This window comes from Gossypium raimondii, chromosome 10 (assembly GCF_025698545.1).
Source record: "Gossypium raimondii isolate GPD5lz chromosome 10, ASM2569854v1, whole genome shotgun sequence".
Lineage (NCBI taxonomy): Eukaryota > Viridiplantae > Streptophyta > Magnoliopsida > Malvales > Malvaceae > Gossypium > Gossypium raimondii.
In genome coordinates, this window is record NC_068574.1 from 51,617,397 (window position 1) to 51,637,925 (window position 20,529).

General features: G+C 33.2%; 1 protein-coding gene and 1 non-coding gene across 2 annotated transcripts; both read left to right on the plus strand.

Annotated features, from left to right (window-relative positions):
* The first annotated feature begins 6,908 nt into the window (after window positions 1-6,908).
* On the plus strand, window positions 6,909-11,024 carry LOC105775569 (uncharacterized). The gene is made up of 4 exons (XM_012598076.2): window positions 6,909-6,930; window positions 9,910-9,977; window positions 10,049-10,256; window positions 10,477-11,024. The coding sequence occupies exons 1-4, from the start codon at window positions 6,909-6,911 to the stop codon at window positions 11,022-11,024; spliced, it is 846 nt and encodes a 281-aa protein (XP_012453530.2).
* Window positions 11,025-15,101: 4,077 nt separating this feature from the next.
* Window positions 15,102-15,175, plus strand: TRNAN-GUU (transfer RNA asparagine (anticodon GUU)). Its single transcript has one exon. It is a non-coding gene; the product is annotated as a tRNA-Asn (tRNA).
* Window positions 15,176-20,529: the final 5,354 nt, after the last annotated feature.

Below are 20,529 nucleotides of genomic sequence, written 5' to 3' on the forward strand. Positions count from 1 at the left end.
CAGGCTATATTTCAATCTCAGAAGGAGAAATCACATGCCAGGGATTGGATCGGTATCGTCGAAGCATCGATACATGAAAAACGTTATGGATTTTCTCTAACTCATTCGGTAGAGCTAACCAATATGCCACTGGACCTACTCTCTCTATGATCTCAGACGGCCCGATGAATCTCAGACTCAACGTATCTAAGTATTTTCTTCCACGGAGAGACTTTCAAAAACACCTTATCCCCGACCTGAAACTTAATATCTTTCCGTTTCAAATCTGCGTACGATTTCTGACGATCTAACGCTGCTTTCAGACTATCACGAATCACTTTCACTTTCTATTCAGTCTCTTTGATCAAATCAACCCTGTGAATCTTATTCTCACTAAGTTCAGTCCAGTACAAAGGTGTTCGACATTTGTGACCGTATAAAGCTTCGTTTGGTGCCATTTTTATACTCAATTGATAGCTTTTATTCTATACAAATTCAATCAATGGCATGTATCGCTCCCACGTACCTTTAAACTCAAGAATTCAACATCTCTACATATCCTCCAGTATCTGTATAACTCGCTCAGATTGACCATCTATTTGAAAAGCAGTACTAAAGTGCAACTTTGTACCCAATGCATCTTGCAATTTCTTCCAAAAATGCGATGTGAATCTCGGATCTCTATCTGAAACAATGGACATAGGTACTCCGTGCAACCTCACAACCTGAGAGATATATAGCTCAGCTAGCTTATCAAGTGAATAATTTGTGTGTACCGAAATGAAATGAACCAACTTAGTCAGTCTATCAACAATTACCCAGATCGCAACTTTCTTACTTAGTGATAGAGGCAAACCTGATACAAAATCCATTGTGATTCTATCCTATTTCAACTCGGGAATCATAATCCGCTGCAATAACCCAGACGGTACCTGATGCTCAGTTTTGACTTGCTGACAGATTAAACATTTCGAAACAAATTCTAAAATATCACGTTTCATGCCATGCCACCAATAAAGCTGTTTCAAGTCATTATACATTTCGTGCTTCTTGGATAAATAGATAAATGACTACTATGTTCTTCATTCAAAATCATCTGAATCAACTCTAAATTTCTCAAAACACATAATCGACCTTTAAATCTTAAACAGTCATCAGAATCAACTTGAAACTCTAAATCAAGGCTTGAATCACATTGAGCTCATTTTGCTAATATTTCATTATCAATTTTCTATACTTCACAAATCTGTTGCAAAAACAACGGTCTCGCTTTCAACTTAGCTACAACTGAGCCGTCGTCAGATAGAGTCAACTGAGTATTCATTGCACATAGAGCAAGTAAAGATTTCTGGCTTACTGCATCAACAACAACAATTGCTTTTCCTGGATGAAAATCAATTACTAACTCATAATCTTTTAGTAACTCTAACCATCTTCGTTGTCGCAAATTCAAATATTTCTGAGTCATTAGATATTTCAAACTCTTGTGATCAGAATATACATGACATTTGTCACCAAACAAATAATGGTGCCAAATATTCAATGCAAACACAATGGCTGCTAACTCTAAATCGTGTGTCAGATAATTCTTTTCATGTAGCTTCAACTGTCTCGAGGCATAAGCTATGAATTTTCCTTTTTGCATCAAAACACAACCCAGGTCATTCAACGATGCATCACTATAGATCACAAATTCTTTACTTGATTTTGGCTGTACTAACACTGGAGCTTCAGTTAATAAGACTTTCAACTGATCGAAAATTTTCTGACACTTCTCGGGCCATTCAAATTTTACATCTTTCTGAAGCAATCTCGTCAACGGAGTCGCAATCATTGAAAAGCCTTTCACAAATCGTCTATAATAGCCTGGAAGTCCCAGAAAGCTACAAACTTAGGATACATATCTCGAAGGTTTCCAATCCATTATTGTAGAAATTTTGCTCGAGTAAACTCTTATACCCGATCCTAACACTATATGTCCCAGAAAACCAACTTCTCATAACTAGAATTCACATTTACTGAACTTTGCAAATAGTTGTTTATCTCGCAGGGTCTGCAACACGATTCTCAAATGCTTGGCATGTTCAGATTCATCTTGTGAGTAAATTAATATGTCATCAATAAATACGACAACAAATCGGTCTAAGTACAGTTTAAAAATTCGGTTCATGAAGTCCATAAAGACTGCAAGATGTTCCTCAATCCGAAAGGAATAAATAAAAATTCATAATGTCCATACCTTGTCCGGAAAGTGGTCTTTGGCACATTGAATTTGTTTACTGGCAATTGATAGTAACCAAATCTCAGGTCTATTTTTTAGAATAGAGTAGCCCCTTTCAACTGATTAAAAAAATCGTTTATTCTGGGCAGAGGATACATATTCTTGATTGTCACTTTATTGAGCTGTTTATAATCAATGCACATTCTCATAGTTCCGTCTTTTTTTTTCACAAATAATACCAGAACACCCTAGGGAGAGAAACTCGATCGTCCAAATCCTCTATCGGTCAACTCTTGCAATTGAAATTTTAATTCTTTTAACTCGGTCGGAGCCATTCTATATGGAGCTATTGATATCAGGGTAGTTCTCGACACTAGTTCAATACCAAATTCAACTTCTCAAATCGATGGTAATCCTGGTAGCTATTCGGGAAATACATCTGGATACTCACACACAACTGGCACAGATTCAATCTTCTTTTCAGTCACTTTTGTATCAATAACATAAGCAAAGTAAGTTTCATAGCCTTTTCTCACATAACTCCAAGCTTTCATCGATGAAATCACAGTCAGCAAACCATTCAGATCATCTGACTCAATCCGGATAATCTTATTATTCTAAAATCTCAAATCGATCGTCTTTCGTTTACAGTTCACAATCACATCATGCAACGTCAACCAATCCATACCCAGTATCACATCAAACTCATCAAATGGTAGAAGCATTAAATAAATCGAAAATCAGTAACCTCGAGTATTCAAAAGACACTTCTTACAAATTTTATCAACTAGAACAGACTTGCCTAAGGGGTTCGGTACTTTAATTACAAATTCTGCAAACTCGACATGTAAACTCTTTTTAGACACTAAGTTTATACATATGTAAGAATGGGTTGATCCAGGATCTATCAATGCAACTATATTAGTGTTGTAAAGAGAAAAAGTACCGGTAATCACATCTGGAGATGACACCTCCTCTCGTGCACGGATAGCATAAGCTCGAGTAGGCGTTTGTGCCTCAGATCTTACAGCTGAATCTCTCGTAACACCTCTATTTCCACTCATATTTCCTATGTTTTTGGCTGGTCGTCCTCTAGCAGTCGTATTACTCACTTTCACTGGTTGATCTCTTTCAGCTGTAGGTTTCTCTAGACAGTCCCGGAGATAGTGATCCAACGATCCACATCTAAAACACCCTCCGCTCATCACTCTACATTCACCGTAATGGCATATGCTACAATGCTTACACTCAGGTCCAACATTTTTAACACTGTCCACACTTGCAATAGACGTCGTCTGAGGTTTAGAGTTGTACTATCTGACCTCTCTATCTCAGATCGAAATCTCCACAGAAGCAGTAGAACGAGGATGATACTCTTTAAATTTCTTTGATGCAGACTGATGAGACTTTCCCGCAAATCTTTTTCTAACATCTCTAGCTTTAGAATCAACTTTTCTTTTCTCTTTACCAAGCTCTTCAGCTTTACAGGCTCGTTCAACTAGGACAACAAACTCTTTCAACTCAAGGATCCCGACTAGCAATCAGATATCTTCATTCAATTCATCCTAGAATATTTTACACATTATAGCCTCGGTAGAAATACATTCACGAGCATATTTGTTGAGTCGTACAAATTCTCGCTCATACTCAATTACTGTCATTCGATCTTGTTTCAATTCAAGGAATTCCTTTCGTTTCTGATCGATGAACCATTGGCTGATATATTTCTTTCTGAACTCAGATTGGAAGAATTCCCAAGTAACTCTTTCTTGCAGAACAATAGATATTAGTGTATTTCACCACTGGTACGCTGTATCTCTCAACAAAGATATAGCACTGTAACGCCCCAAAATTTCTAATTTCGTTATTGTGAAAATATGACACAAATATCTGTCAGATTTAGTGGTTATGTATTCTGGGTGTGTTTGGGAGGTCCTAAGTTCAAGCCTTCGTTTGGGCAGATTTTGGTATTTTGAATGAATTAGGCCTTACTATTTTTTAGTAGGCTTTTATTTGATTGTTGGGTAAATTACGTCAGAATGAGCCTGCTGGTCTAGTGGTTAAATGGTGTGTTATTATGGTGGAGGTCTTGTGTTGAATCCCTATGCAAGCAAGGGTATTATTTTTTTTTTGCTTAGATTTTAGGATAGAGTTGTGTAATAGGGGGATTCTGAGTAGTGGATGTGTAGTAGGAATTAGGGGAGAAGATTAAGGGATTTTGGGGATTATCAAGATTTTATTTGATTTTTTTCCATAACCGAATTTTGACTCTCTTTTCTAAAAAAAAAGTTCTACTGTCTATTCTTCTCCCTCTCCTCTTGCCAAATTTTTCTGAGTTTTTCCATCTTTCTCTTCTTTTTCTTCTTCTTGATTTTTCCCTAATTCATTTATTTTCTTTCATTTTTGTACGCGATTAGTGCTCGCTTAGTTTCGGTAAGTATTTCTCTTTGTTTCTGTCATAAATATCTTAATGACTGAAGTGGTAATGTTTTTTCTCTAAGATTTGGGTGTAGGGGGAGGCTCAGACTGGTGGATTCAGTGTTCTCATCTTAACAATAGTTAAACGAAGGATTATCATTGGTGGTAAGTTGGGTTTCTATTTGTTCTTGGTTGTCAATTCGCTTGTAAATCCATTAAATTGATGTTGAGTATCTTGATTATAGGCTATGAAGTGCTCCTGGACTATTTTAGCATCAAACAAAACTAGGTGTGTACCCGAAACGCAACAAAAAGGGATTCGGCGAAAAGCTAAAATTGCTTGCTGTTTGGACAACAATAGTAGGCTAACTTTGAAAAATCGCCATAAATTGTGGAAATCGAATTAGAGGATAAAAATATGAAATTAAAGGTTATTGATTCTAGTTTCTCATAGAAGAAACGGTGTACGTAATGGAGTTGTAAATCGTGAGGTATAATAAACTTTGTGAGACAAGGTTAGATTGATTCGGGTTCCCCTGTTCTGACTTTGGAAAATTATCAAAAATTGGAGAAAAATAATTAGGGGTTAAAATTTATATGTTTAAATTATTAATGAGTCTATTTTCAATAGAAACAAATGGAAACATCATCCAAATTTTTTATTAAGAGATAATTAATTTTTAGCAAAGATGGGACGAAACTGTCAGATAGTAGAACAGGGGTAAATTTGAAGATTTTGCTATACTTATTGGCTAAACCAAAAATTCTACAAATTTTATGGTAGAAATTTATTTGAGTCTAGTTTCAAATACATGAAGCGGATCTTAATTCAGAATTCTATAGCTCAAGATATAAATAATTTAGTAACAGTGACTCAAGTAGACAACTTTGAAGGAACATATAAGTAAATAGTGAAAACATATATGAATAATTAACTAGCACGGGTTACATTAAAAATGGATCACGTGGCCAAGGCTAATTTGGGCCGAGTGGGCCACATGGGCGTATGAGCCCATTTTTTTGAAAAGTTCTATAAGGTTGCACGGGTCGCCCAAGTCGACTGTGGACCTACTGTAGGGTCGATAAGCTTTACTTAGACCCCTATATGTGTGATCTGTCTATATGATTTCTATACTGAGCATGAATTCTGATATTTGAATGTATGAACTATTAATTGCATAATGGTATGACATATTTTGTATGTTGCATTGCATCGGGGTGGGTTGATGATATTTGGAGGAAGTGTCTGAAAGGCTATTAAGCCTGTTATCTCACAGCTCTGCTGCAACCTTCTTATTATGTGCCGCATTTCGATACAGCATGGTGTGTAGGGATGGGTGGGTTGATTTAATCCCTACATGGTATGTAGGGTTGGACGAAGATGGTGTGTAGAGGCTGGTGGGTAGGATTCTAATTTACTGTACTTGCATTCTGTATCTGTTATGGGCCAAGGCCCTAATGTATTTCTGAGACTGTATCTGAATCGGCTAAGGCCCAAACTGATTCTGTGATGGGCACGGGCCCTAGACTGTGTCTAACTGAATTTCGTTGATTATTTGTATGCATTTTTTGTGGGGATTACACATTGAGTTTGTGAAAACTCGCCTTTTCTCTGTTTAATCTGTACAGGTAATCCCCAGACTTGACGGGTCGATGCAGCAGAGGACTCCACGGTGACTAGACATAAATTTTAGACTACTTTCTGTTAATGCCTAGAATTTATTACTTATTTAGGGTTTTTGATGTATCTTCTGGACTATGGATTGGTTGGCTTTAAATTTGGGACTTTATACTGTTTTTTATGTATTTTTTTAAAACTGCAACTCCAAAAAACACAGTTTTTTTCTTCTAAAAATTAAGATTTTTCGTGAATAGAAACGATTTTCCCTAAATTAATTGGTTACAAAAGCTTCCGCTAAGAGACAAGTTTTAAAGCAAATCAACTAGTTTTTTAATTAAAAAAAGCTAATTTACAGTAACGATTTTTAAACTCGACAATCCTGTCTTAAAATTCCTTTCCATGTGACATCACCAGATTCGGCCATAACGTCTAGGCCGGGTTTGGGGTGTTACAAGCATACTTCAAACATTCATCAGGTGTGTAAGAAAGTTCATCAAAAACCTTGATCGTGTTTTCAAGCCAGAACTCAGCTCTCTCAGTATCGTCACTAACTGTAGCTTGAAATTCTTCAGCCCTCATATTTTTTCATCTTATCAATGGGAGGTTTATTTAATCGCAACGGGTTTGTACCTTGAGGCATTACAGGGATCGAGTGAGGAACAGGCGGGGATGGAGGTTGTTGAGCAGCCAGGTTTACTCGAACAAATTCAGTGAACCATTCATTTAACACTTAGAAGAAAGCTTGTTTAGCTTCTCCTCCCTGACTTCCCGTAATGGGACTAGATTTAAAAGGCACAGTCTCTAGAGCGGGAGCTGGCGCATTACTTTCAACGTCGTCACCTACGGCTCGATTTGGATTCATTTACTATATAAAACATAATTCAAAAGTTGTCAGGAGATATCACACTATCGCAGTTTATATATGGCATGGATAGCTAGACTCGTATATTCTATGGTAGTCCTAGAATCGACTAAATCGTGGCTCTGATACCAATAAATGTAACACCTGTAACCCGTAACCTTCGCCAGAATAAGTTAAGAGGCATAATCAGACTTTCAACTCAGTTCAGATCGGTAATTCATCAAACATTGAACAAATATAATTTCATTTCAGTAATTATCAATCATTCATATTCATAAAATGCTTAAATTGAGCATACAAAGCTTAATTCATACGTTTGGGACTGAATCGATAACATATAAAAATTTTGATAAAACTTAGAAAAAATTTCAAATAAGGGTAACACGCCCGTGTATTCAGGTCGTGTGGCATGAAATAAGCTTGGTTTAAGCCACTTTTCACACCCCAAAACACATGTACCTAAACCATTCATATAGTACCAAATTTACATACAATATGAGCAACTATAAACAACCATTTCAATGCACATATATGTCATTTCAAAACTAATCATTTACATACTCAAATCAATACCATTTGTGCATTTAAACACATATCAAACTAATATGATTCAACCTCATACCTATCCTAATATCAAATAACATTCAAGCATTTTCCAATCACCAACTCATTACATACCAATATTATCATATGCATCAAATCCTTCATAAGCAAACTTGCCAAAACATATCATCTTATACACATTTGACCATTATAACAACTGAGCCAAATCTCATGGCTTAAGAACATCAAAACACATAACTATACAATAAGCTAAAGTAACTAAAAACATATTCCCATAAACTAGCCTATACATGTCATATTTACACAACTTCTATAAGTTCAAAAGTACCGAGAAATCGACTGGATAGTGTGATGCTTATCTCCAACATCGTCCGAATTGAGCTAGCTAACGAACCTCTATAAAACACGAAGAGATAAACTACGTAAACATTAAAGCTTAGTAATTACGTATAATAGAATTTAAACTTACCACATTGCATAATTTAAGCAATTAGATCAATATGTCCAACTCGAATATTCAAATGCCTATCACATATACACCTCAATAGGTTAGAGCCTCAAATATGCATATAACCAACATTTCATCCATAAATGATTCAATTTGGCATTCAACTTACATAGCATTTCATTCATACATTTCATAAAATCTCGTTTCCAGTTCCATACGTCCTCTTAACACATATCATATTCCATTTCATTCTCAATCATATAACCGGTAACAGTATAATGCTCGTTGAACTTAATGAAACATTGAAGGATACTCGGGTGATACACACTATGTGCATTAATCGGTAATCCGTCAATTCATTATCATTTTTGCTCTTTTGAGGCATGATCGGTAAGCTCATTCCCTGCTGAAGAACGGTAAGATCATAAGAGCTAATATATCAGTAAGCTCATACGAGCTATGGTGAGTCCGCAACAAATGCAGGAGCTCGACCAAAACGGTAACCCTAGTGACATGTCACTCATATCCTACGATTTTCTATAGTTGAAACGGAGCTCGTTATTACTCAGTACAATTCAAATTAAGCAATTCAATATCATTTATTTCAACCATTCAATTCACATATATATACATATTCATTTCATACAATTGCAATTAAATGACAGTTTGATTCTAATTATACAAACTTACCTCAAGTTGCTCGGATGGAAATTATCGATTATTCGTCCATTTTTCCTTTTCCCTGATCTAATCTCAATCTCGACTTATCTTTATCATGCACCCAAAGATACCATGGCCGAACCTAGAAAGCTTAAATGGTGTTCTTTCCTTAGCAAAATCAGCTGAAGATGGTGAAGAAAGATGATAGCCATGTTTTGTTTTATTTAATTTATCTTTATTTACTAATTTACTTTAATAACCTTTAAAAACATTAAAATTTTCACTTTTACCAAGCCATAATCATCCACTATCTTCTTTAATGGTATAATTTCCATTTAAGGCCACTCATTTTTAAATTCCATAACAATTTAACATCTTTTACTAATAGCACACAAGTTTTGCACTTTACATGATTTAGTCTTTTTTTTTTTTTCAAATTTAGCATGCAAACTATAAAATTTCTTCACAAATTTTTTATACGATGTTACTATCATGCTGCAGACCATAAAATAATAATAAAATAAATTTTATGATGTCAGATTTATGGTCCCGAAACCACTGTTCCGATTTGACCCAAAAATGAGCTGTTACACAACGAGCTTATGTAGATTTAATGAATCAAGCTCAACATATTAAAGTATCAGTTGATAGACAAAAACCACAGCAAATTGCAGATAATCATCTATTCTGAACACTAGTACAAATGTTGTTCGATGGTTGTCATTTCAAGGGTGTGCTTTTAGAGGTTATGATGAAAACTCGGGATCAAAAAATCGTGGGAACTTCCTTGAATTGTTATCACTATTAGAATTGTATGATGAGAAAGTTGAAGATGTTTTGAAAAGTACTCCACAAAATGCTAGTTATACTTCTTCAACAATACAAAAAGAGATATTGCAAATTTATGCCAGTAGAATTCGTAATGTAATTTGTGAAGAAATTGGTGACAGAAAGTTCAACATTATTGTGGATGAAGCAAGAGACAAATAAAAAAAAAAAGAGAAAATGGCAATTATTTTGAGATTTGTTGATAAACAAGGATGGGTAAAAGAACAGTTTTTTGATATAGTCCATGTTAAAGATACTGCATCATTGACTTTGAATAATGTGATTTTTAATGTTCTCTTGCAACATAGTTTTGACATACAAAATATCCCAGGTCAAGGCTATGATGGAGCAAGCAATATGCATAGGGAATTTAACGGTTTGTAAGCTTTGATTTTGAATGGTTGTCGATATGCATATTATGTTCACTGTTTTACTCATCGTCTTCAGTTAGCATTAGTTGCAGCAGCAAGAGAAGTGTTTGAAGTGCATCAATTCTTTAAAGACTTGTTTGATATTGTTAATATTACTTCTGCTTCTTCCAAACGGCACAATGAATTACAAAAAGCCCAAGCAGGTGAAATAACTCGTTTGGTATCCATCAATGAGTTAGCAACTGGAACAAGAATGAATCAAATTGGCACTTTACAAAGTCCTGGTGAGACTCGATATTTTTATTTTGCATATAATGAATGAAGTTTTAGGGATTACTGATAACCTTTGTCAAGCATTGCAACGTCGTTCTCAAGATATATTAAATGCCATTAGTTTAGTTTTGACAACAAAAGATTTAATTCAAAAGTTGAAAGATGATGGATGGAATGAATTGCTGAAAAATGTGATATCTTTTTGTGAAACTTTGGATTTGGATTTTCCAGATATGAATGCTCAATACATTATGGGTCGTAGTCGCAACAAGAAGGAAGATGTTACAGTGGAGCATCATTATCCAGTGGATATATTTTTTGATACAATAGATGCTCAGTTGCAAGAATTGAAGAGTAGGTTTAACGAACATGTTGTCAACCTTCTCACTCTTACTACAGCTTTAGATCCCAAGGAATTTTTCAAGTTATTTGATATTGATAAAATTTGCATTCTTGTAAACAAGTTTTATCGAGAAGATTTTTCTCAACAAGAGAAAGAACGTCTCCTATATGAGTTGAAGAATTATGAACTTGATGTATGTAAGCATCCTGGTTTTAGAAAAATATCAACACTTTCTGAACTTTGTAGAAGCTTAGTTGAGAGTGGAAAGTCAGTCATGTACCCACTCGTTGATAGATTGATTAGTCTTATATTGGCTCTTCCAGTTTCAATAGTATCCTCAAAACGTGTTTTTTCTACTATGAACATTGTGAAGACTCGACTTTGTAGCAAGATGGAAGATGATTTTTTTAAGAACTTCTTTTGTTGTGTACATTGAGAAAGAAATTGCAGAAAAATTTGATATAAACGACATAATTGATGATTTTAGTGAGGTCAAGGATTGAAGAGTGCAATTCAAATAAATTTTAAGATTTCTTTCTAGTTTATTTTTATTTATTAAATTATTTTTATTTAATTAATTTTTATTTTTAAATTTATTATTTTCATTATCTCATTTCTTCTTGAAATTTCATGGCTTAGCCCTAGTTATGACATGTACATAGGTTAAATCAAGTATATGAAAGTAAAACTCTTGTAAACACAATTGTAAAATTCTAATCATTTTGTTAATCTTATAAACTTAGTTATATTTAATTAAGTAGTATGTTCAATTATATGATATTTAAGATTGAAAATACATATATGAGATTGGTATGTTGATTGAATTGGTTGAAATATGGTGATGAGCATTGTTTAGGGTGTTAAGAAATAAAGCTTAGAAATTTCATAAAAACAGAGTGCAGGTCGTGATGATGGACTTTTCACATCGCGATGAGATTAAGTCAGTAATTGATGTCGTGCCAAGGAGCCCTCGACTTTGCAGCATTAGTCTAATTTTTGAAAACATTACAAATTGGTCATTGATCGACAGTAGACTATTGAATAAGTTTTCGTAAGCTTGTATAGAGTTCAGACATGAGTTTAAATTTTGATATAATACAACTTGACTCTAACAACCTAACTGATATGATGAATTGAATTGTAATTCATTTTTTTTGTTGCTCCAGCAACAAATGTAAAATCCCAGTGCCTTGACCCGGCGATCTAGTCAGGTAATGGGGTGTTATTGTGGGGCCTTGCCCATGGAGATAATCCATTATCTTAACACATCATACAATAAGTGATTTTAAGTACTAACACTTACCAAGTAACACCCCTTACCCTTCTTAGCATCTGGTACGAATAGGAGATGTTTTCACACCCGATTTCCTTTAAAACCCAAAAATTTTGAACAAATTGTGGGTTAAACTAAAAGACATATAAGTTGGCGGCCTCTATTGGAAAATCAGGAAAAGTTAGTAACTAAAATTGTACAAGGTTAATGTCCAAGTCTGGTCCGGTTAGAATAGAACCAGCAGTTTCCTTAGTGAAAGACAAAATGATTATCAATGAACAGTTCTTAAGGGGTTGATAGCTGAGTGAAAAGAGCTATAAATAACTGGGAAAATGACTTCCTAAGGATATTTCTTCTCCTTTCTATTTCATTTTTTCTCTCTTCATCTTTTTCCTTGGTTACTTTGAAGAATAGATAATTATGGGAAGCTTTGTATGGAGCAGTGAGCATGAGTTTTGAGTTTTAAATCGGGAAAGTAGAGTATCCAACAAGCTAAGGTTCTGTAAGTTTTTGGAAAACCGAGGCTTGAGTTAAACATGTTGAGTTTAAACCATTATTTGGTTGACATGCTTAGCTGCCTAAAGAATGGAAGCTTTGGCGGTTAGAAAAGCTAAGTTGACAAGATGAAAAAGCATCAAGTGAGTTTTTGTACCTAGCCTTGAAATGCTAAGTATGCATGAATTAAATATGATTCCATGGTAGTTCACCTGTGAAATGCATGTATTGCATGTTTATAATAGTGGAACATGTAAGGGAATCATCGTTGGGTTAGACGAAGTTAAGATTGGGAATAAGGGGTGATTCTATTAGATACCGCTATACGATTTTACTGAGTGCACTCGTGATGTGCGAAGCTTTAGGCCTTGTAAAGGGGACTTTGTGGTGTTCGAGCATCAATGTTAGGATGACAAATGAAGGAATGGACGGAGAAATAGGAAAAAAGGAAATTGGAATTTCGTTAAGATTCTGTCATCCGAGATTGTTAGGAGCAAATCATGATGTGCGAAGCTCCGGGCCTTACGGATGGGGCACTTTGGTGTTCGAGCATCAAGGTGAAAATAAGATGAGATGATATTGACGGTATTTAGGTTCCATAGAGTATCACTGTGATGACAGTCAATAGGCTCTATGGAGTGACACTGCAATAATGATAAGGTCCTTGGGGGTGACACCTTTAAGAGGATTGAGGTGTAAGACCATAGCTCGACTATGGCAACCAGTATAGCTCGCCAAAATAGTAAACACGTGGTAGTCCACCGAGACAGTAAACATGGGATGCCTCTAAGAGGTACTTGGAAGGATAAACCGAGTGACAAATGTGTCTGTCAAGACTATTCCTGTTTAAGGGGGGATTATATTGTAAAGTGCACCCCAAAGGGCTAAATCTATAGGGAACCATCTCATAAGAGAAATCCTAAACTCCAACAGTTACGTAGATGACAGTCTATTGGGTACGGTAGGCCTAAGCAGTTCCCAACAGACGGACATGTCTCACCTATAAGCATGGTATCTTGTATAAGGCAGATTACGAAGAAGTAATCCAATCATTGTTCGTCTCGAGTGGGACTTGATATACCAAAGTGATGGGGAATCTCAATAGTTACCCCAAAAGATGGGATGATAGCAAGTCCTTCAAGACTAGGTTAAGAGAAGGAGTCCGCCATGGATTGAACAGATTTGGAATAACCACCAAAGGGAAATACCCAAGGGTCATGAAAAGGGTAGACTGCAAGACTAGCTTATACGGACATGGTGGAAAAGAAGTTTCCACACTAGGAATAAATGGAAAGAAGAATACAAGTAAAGGAAGGGCAGAGTCTGCAAAAATGGTAAGACATCCAAGGAATCCGTCAAGACTGGTCGTGGATTGATAGGATTGCCCAGGGATAATTCTCTTAATGATCTATCCGCAAGGAGATAGGATTGGGAATAAATCAGAGTCCACTACGACGGGTTTAAGAGAAATTACTCGCACAAGCAGTATTTAGTTCTTTCTATTTAAACCCATGTAAGATGGGCTCTATTTTCGAGGAATGCAGAGACTCACTAAGTTTATCTGAACTTATAAGAGTTTGACCTGTGGTTGCAGGACTCGTGTGTTAAGGAGCGATGAGAGACCACGCCAGCTCGAGTTATTTCAAGGATTAAACGTCGGTACGGTGTCATGCACATAAAAGAGGGTACTATGAGAGGTTTCACCTTGGAGTCTACTATGTTGTAATTATGTAATTCCTCGAGTGTCCGAAGTTGAGACAAGTGAACTTTGTTTTAAAAATTTTGTCTCTAAGATTTTTTTTAAACAGCTTTATATGTACTTCTCAAAAAAACTTCATTAGATTTTTTGAATTTCTTGTAATCAAACCCTAATTTTAATGTATTAATAGTTATCAAATTAAATATTATATTTAAATTTAATGTAAAAGCATTAGTTTTAATTTTTCAAATCCACTTAAAAAATAATTTTAACATTTTATATTTAAAATTTATTTTTTAATTCATAATAAAAAATTTAATTTAAAGGTAAAACAAATTTTTTATTCTGGAAAAATATATTTAAAATTTGAGAATAACAATCTCTCAAGAGTTCTCTGAATAGCTCTACCGATTTTCTTCAATCTATCCTACTCGTCATCATCCTCTTTCTTGATCTTCTTCTTCAATCCATCATCCTCGTCGCCATCTTCAATCAAAATTGGTTCTTGAATTTTAGCCCAACATCATTAAACATCAAAGCTTGAATTTTAGTTCCATGATATTTAAAAATTAAAGTAGTAAAAAGTGAATAAAAATAAAATATAAATATCACAAAACAACCTCATGTTCGATTAAATTAATTTTCCATCACATTCTAGTGCCTTATTAACGTTAACAAGGGAATCTAATAAATAATACCAAAAATGATTTTGTTTTCCTAGCTTGTTTTAAATTTCACTTGAAAGTGTTAGAATGTTTATAAAGCTCAATTTACTTTTAATTGGCATATAACTGAAACACTAGTTAAGTGATAATAGTAAATTAAATATTAAGATGAAATTAATATATAAAAAAATAATTTAGTAATATAATAAAAAAATTCAAAAAATTTGCTAGCAAAGATATACTAATTATTGCAATAATATTGTTTACTATATATACAACTAGTATTGTTATTAAATAATTTAAACTTATATGGTCTTCAACCGGCGTTGTTGAATTTAAGTGGGTTCCACAGAGTCATACGCATGAAATACAAAGCAAGTTGCTGGAATAGCTCAGTTGGTTAGAGCGTGTGGCTGTTAACCACAAGGTCGGAGGTTCAAGCCCTCCTTCTAGCGCTTCTCACATGTTTTTATGGTTTAATTTGAAAACATTAACAATATTTTACCAATAAAATACATACATGGGAATTTACGAAAATTAACAAATCTATTATTTTTCCAAAATTAGTAACATAATCAATTACCACCCATGCTACTGTGAATCACCTGTTCTTATTTTAATATTATATATTTTAAAAAATTACAAATTTATTTTAAAAGTTATTTTTTGATTTAGAAGATAATCTATATTTCTAATTGAGTTATTGTCTTGAAAAAAATGTTAATTGGCACCCGACTATGGGTAAGTCTTTTTTTTTTTTTTTGGGAATTAAAGTTTTTCAGACAACTAATAGTTTGTTTTAAACCCAATCCAAGTATATACTTGATTTGTTAACGGAAACAAATATGTAAGATACTAAATGTGTGCTCTCTCCTATTGCCTCACCGCAACAATTAAAGTTTTCTCAGATTATGTACTCTCCTACATAAACTCACTGGAAAGCAATCAAACGAATTCTCTTATACTTGAAAAGTACTATAAATTATGGCCTATGAATCAATTGCCAATTTTAAAACATTCTTAGCATATATGTAGATGCGGATTGGTTTAGGGACCCAACAAATCGTGCTTCCACCATTGGATATATTCTCTTCTTTGGGCACACTCCTATTAGTTTATCATTGGAAAAACAACCAACTATAGCCAGGTCCTCGACTAAAGTTGAATATAGGGTTGCTGCTACCACTGCTACTAAAACATTTTGGGTGTTTCATCTTTTGCAAGAACTTCAAGTCCCTCTTTCTCGTACTCATCAATTTTTTTTAGAATTAAAGTTCCTTAGACAACTAATAGTTTGTTTTTAACCTAATCCAAGTATGTACTTGATTTGTTAACTAAAACAAATATGCAAGATAATAAATGTGTGCTCTCTCCAATTGCCTCACCACAACAATTAAAGTTTTCTCAATTTATGTATTATCCTACAAAAACCCACTGGAAAGTAATCAAACGAATTCTCTTATACTTGAAAAAGACTATAAATTATGGCGTATGAATCAATTGTCAATTTTCAAAAATAAAAGTAAATAAAAATTTCAAAAATATATAAAGTGAGAGAAAATGAGGAAAATTGTTTCGAAACCTCCAAATTTTCCCTTTGCATTATTTGTATAGAAATATCCAATAGCCATACTTTAAAAACATGAAAAAAACATTAAGCAAAATTATTGGTTCTTTGTTTTTACCTATTCTATTTCTTAACATGGCTTTTTCCTTAAAAGAAAAGAAAAAAGAATATAATTTGTTTTTGTAATTTGGGTTTTGAAAAAAATAAATGAATTGCAAATTTGAATTGATTTAAAAACCAAATTTTGTTGTATATTTTGTGTTTTTCTAAAAAATGGCATTAGAGTTGATTTCACAAGCCTCTATAATATTAGTTTTGGATGTTCTTCAGAGGCATAGAACTTAACTTAAAGATATTACTAATTTGATTTCAAGAAACATTGAGGAAGCGTATAATGATTTAACCTTCTTTTTTTGTTTTGTTTTGTTTTTAGTTTGTTATTAAATTCTATTGAATGATAATTTTCTTTTTTCTTTTTATACATATTAGTTCTTCAACAACATTGTTTAGTGTCTCTGTTATCCATGGTTAAAACCATACACACAAAATAAACTACAATCATGTTCAAAACCTTGCATATACTTAAGTTTCTCTTTAACCCACCATTATCATCAATGACATAATATTCAAGGTTTTTTTTATAATTGACTTGATGATTTCTGATTTGATTTTAATATTTTTATTTTCTTAGATAAATATTGAAATATATTTGGAATTTTCAAGATTTTATTTTTCAAGAATTTTCTATTTTAAATATTTTTGAGTTTTTTATATATTTTATCTTGAACTTGGTTCAAATTGAAAAAATAAAATTTGAGGGCTAAAATTGTTACTATACCAACTAAAAAGTGCCACTTAATAGCCCCGTGACAAAAAAATTTAGAAAAGTTTAGTGATCAAATTCTAACTTTTTTTAGTGAAGTGGCCAAAATGAAAACTCACACATAGTTTAGTGACTAATAGTGTAATTTACTCTAATTTTAGCTACTTAATTGTGATTGTTATAGGAAGTGTTATATATATATATTTTTGTATAATTGAGTTGGTCTCATGAATTAAATAATATCTACTCACTTGCAAAATTAACTAAAAATCCAAGTAAATCATATGCCACATTTAAATATCATAAATATATTTATTACTTTTTAATCATTATATATATTTAAAAGCGACCGACATTTCTCACTTTTCTTTAAAAATTACCCATGTATTATGTTTTAGGTTTTATATAATTTTAGTTTGGGCAGTTGAATTTAACATTAGTTTTTATATAGACCATAAATCATTAATTTCATCAAGTTACATTATTAAACATTTATTTTTAATAAACCAAGTCCTTATGCTAACTTCATTAATGTGACAAGCGCATTCATCAATTTAAATGGCGTCACTAGAAATTCATAATGCTCATATCGGGTCCTAAAAGCACTTTCTTTAGAACATCACACCCCTCACATTTAATTGGTAATATCCAAACCTCAAATTAATCTTGAAAAACATTGCATCAGCTTTCAACTGAGTAAACAAGTCATCTATTCGAGGTAAGGGATACTTATTATTGATACTTATTTTGTTTTATGTTTAATATATTTCGATTTTTATTATTCAATTACATTATATTTTAAACCCCATCTTTTATTTTTAGCAGATTCAACAAAGTTGTGGGCATGAAACTGCCTACAAAATGTTTTGGTTGTAAGCAATCACGAAATGAGTTAGACTGATTTATGTGGTATCAACCCTACTTTCCTAATACGAATTTTAAATTTGTTTTTGGCATAAGACTTTTTATTTTTGGTGAATTCGATACCTATCAAATTTTTACGTCATTGTGGAGGATTAGCACTAATTTATTTGTACTTTCTTCTATGACAAGGTATGAACGTATAGGTTCACTTGAGTATGACCCGAAGACTGAAAACTTTACTTGTTGTTACACCCTCGCCCAGTCCTGTTTCCAAACCTGAGCTATGTATGCTACTACAGTTACCGGAACAAATCACACATAGTTCATAATAATTAATTCACTTAAACACCAATTCATTTCATAATTCCATGAATAATATGATTTACAAAAAAAACCGAGACTCAATCAAGCTTACGAAAGCTCTTAAGCTGACCCAAGCATGAAGAAGGACCATGTGAAAACTTTAAAAATTTTGAAAATAGGTATCATACCCACTTCAGGCACCGAGAAAATTTTCAACTTCGACGTTTCAAAAATCAAGATAAAATTCACAAGTATTGATACTTGGAATAAGGTACCGATACCCCTGTTAAGAAGTATCGACACCAAATTCAGTATCTATATCATTTTGGCTTTCTGCCATTTTCAAAATTTTGGACACAAGTCAATTTGTATCGATAGGTTTATACAATATCGATCCTTGGGAACAAGTATCGATAACTTATACTAGTAACGATACCAAGTTGCCATTATGTCGTTTTTAAAATCAAGACAACTTGGTAAAGTATTGATACTTCAATTTTTGGTCTCGATACTTTTTGCTAGAAGGTAAAAAATACCACATTTTGGTACCTTTTCATGCTCAAACCAAAGACCAATCTAAATGGTGTCTTAGGCAAACCTAAAACCTACATAAACTCAATCCAAAACATACCATAAACTACAATTCACCATTCTTCATTCAACAATTCTAACATGTCTCATTTTGGCATTTACATCACAATAATTAAACTTTTACCTAATAATTCATACCAAATCAATTATATATATACATTTTCAATACATGAAAATTTCATCTACCAACCAAACATATAATGGATCATTCACAAAGTCAATCAAGCCATTGAACATCAAATAGGTACCTTGCCAAACATTTCAACCTACAAAATCATCAACCATTCAAACTTGTGATACTACTCAATTACATCATCCAACTCAACCATTTCACTATCAATATGATCATTTATATGATTCAAGTATAGCTAAACATATTACCAAATTGTACACTTTCATACACAACATATAACCATTCAAGTTAAACACCATTTAGGGTCCAAAATTATCATCGTTCAAGATTAACACACACACACACACAAAACAATACCTATATACATGCCACATAACTGAGTCTAGAACGATTAAAAAAACTACTAAATCGAAGGTTAGATAGTACGAGCTCTTGGGTGATCTAATCGTCACGCTCTGCAAAAGACAACTACAAGATAGGAAAACATAATAGAGTAAGCAGTACGAATGCTTAGTAAGTTCATAGGTTTTAAAACAGTAAACTCACCTCAAATCACAATTAACATATGAATTAGATAACTACAACTTTCCTGTTTTCACATTTAACAACAATAAGGTGAAATCATCAAATACAAGTCTTATAACATTTCAATTTGTACAATACAATTCAATTCAGTGCCATTCTATCAGGATTAATAAACATATACATAATTTACATTATTCCATTCACATATAGCCATCCCCAATCGTAACACACATCGTCATTCAACTATTTCTTATTAATCGATTAGCCCGATGAACTATAATAAACAAATATGGATACACGGGTAACTACACCACACTAGATAACTTGTTTGAACATTAACTACACCACACTAGGGCACCGAAGTGCAAAGCCCATAGGTATTATATTTCATAAGACAATACATCCCTCCACCACACCAGGTCTCCATAGAGACATAACTCGGTAATTCGCAACAAATGCAGGATTCTAGCATAATTAATGAATTTTTTGTACATCAGTATACTCTTTATCATCTATTTTACATATCTCGTAAAACATACAAATAACCTTACTGGAATGCTGATTGTATCCTATCATTTCTTACGTTCACTTGGGCACATTTAACACATCAGATTATTTCTTTACAATTCAGTCTATTTCTAACATTTTTGTACCAATTTGTATATAATTCAAAGTACATTCACACAATATAAATTCATAATTCAAACACATACACTAAATTTACATATATAACTATACCATATGAACTTACTGGACCAAAATAGCAATAAGTGCAATGTTAGGGACTAATTTGTAATTTTTCCTTTTCCTCGATTAACTTCCAGTTTATTCAAAATTGATCTATACAAGAATTCATTTCAGTTTATAAGTTTGAAACACCTTATACCATCTTATTTCAAGAACATGAAAATTTAATTTTCATTTTACATAAGTTCCTAAATTTCACATTTTATACAATTTAGTTCCTAAAATCAAAATTGCTATAACTTTCAAATTTGAGCTT

Coding starts and splice junctions, on each gene's coding strand:
- LOC105775569 (XM_012598076.2), top strand. CDS start 6,909: ATGGAGGTTGTTGAGCAGCCAG. Junction 6,931..9,909: donor GGAGGTTGTTGAGCAGCCAG/GTTTACTCGAAC, acceptor CTTGCAACATAG/TTTTGACATACAAAATATCC. Junction 10,257..10,476: donor TGGCACTTTACAAAGTCCTG/GTGAGACTCGAT, acceptor TGGATTTTCCAG/ATATGAATGCTCAATACATT.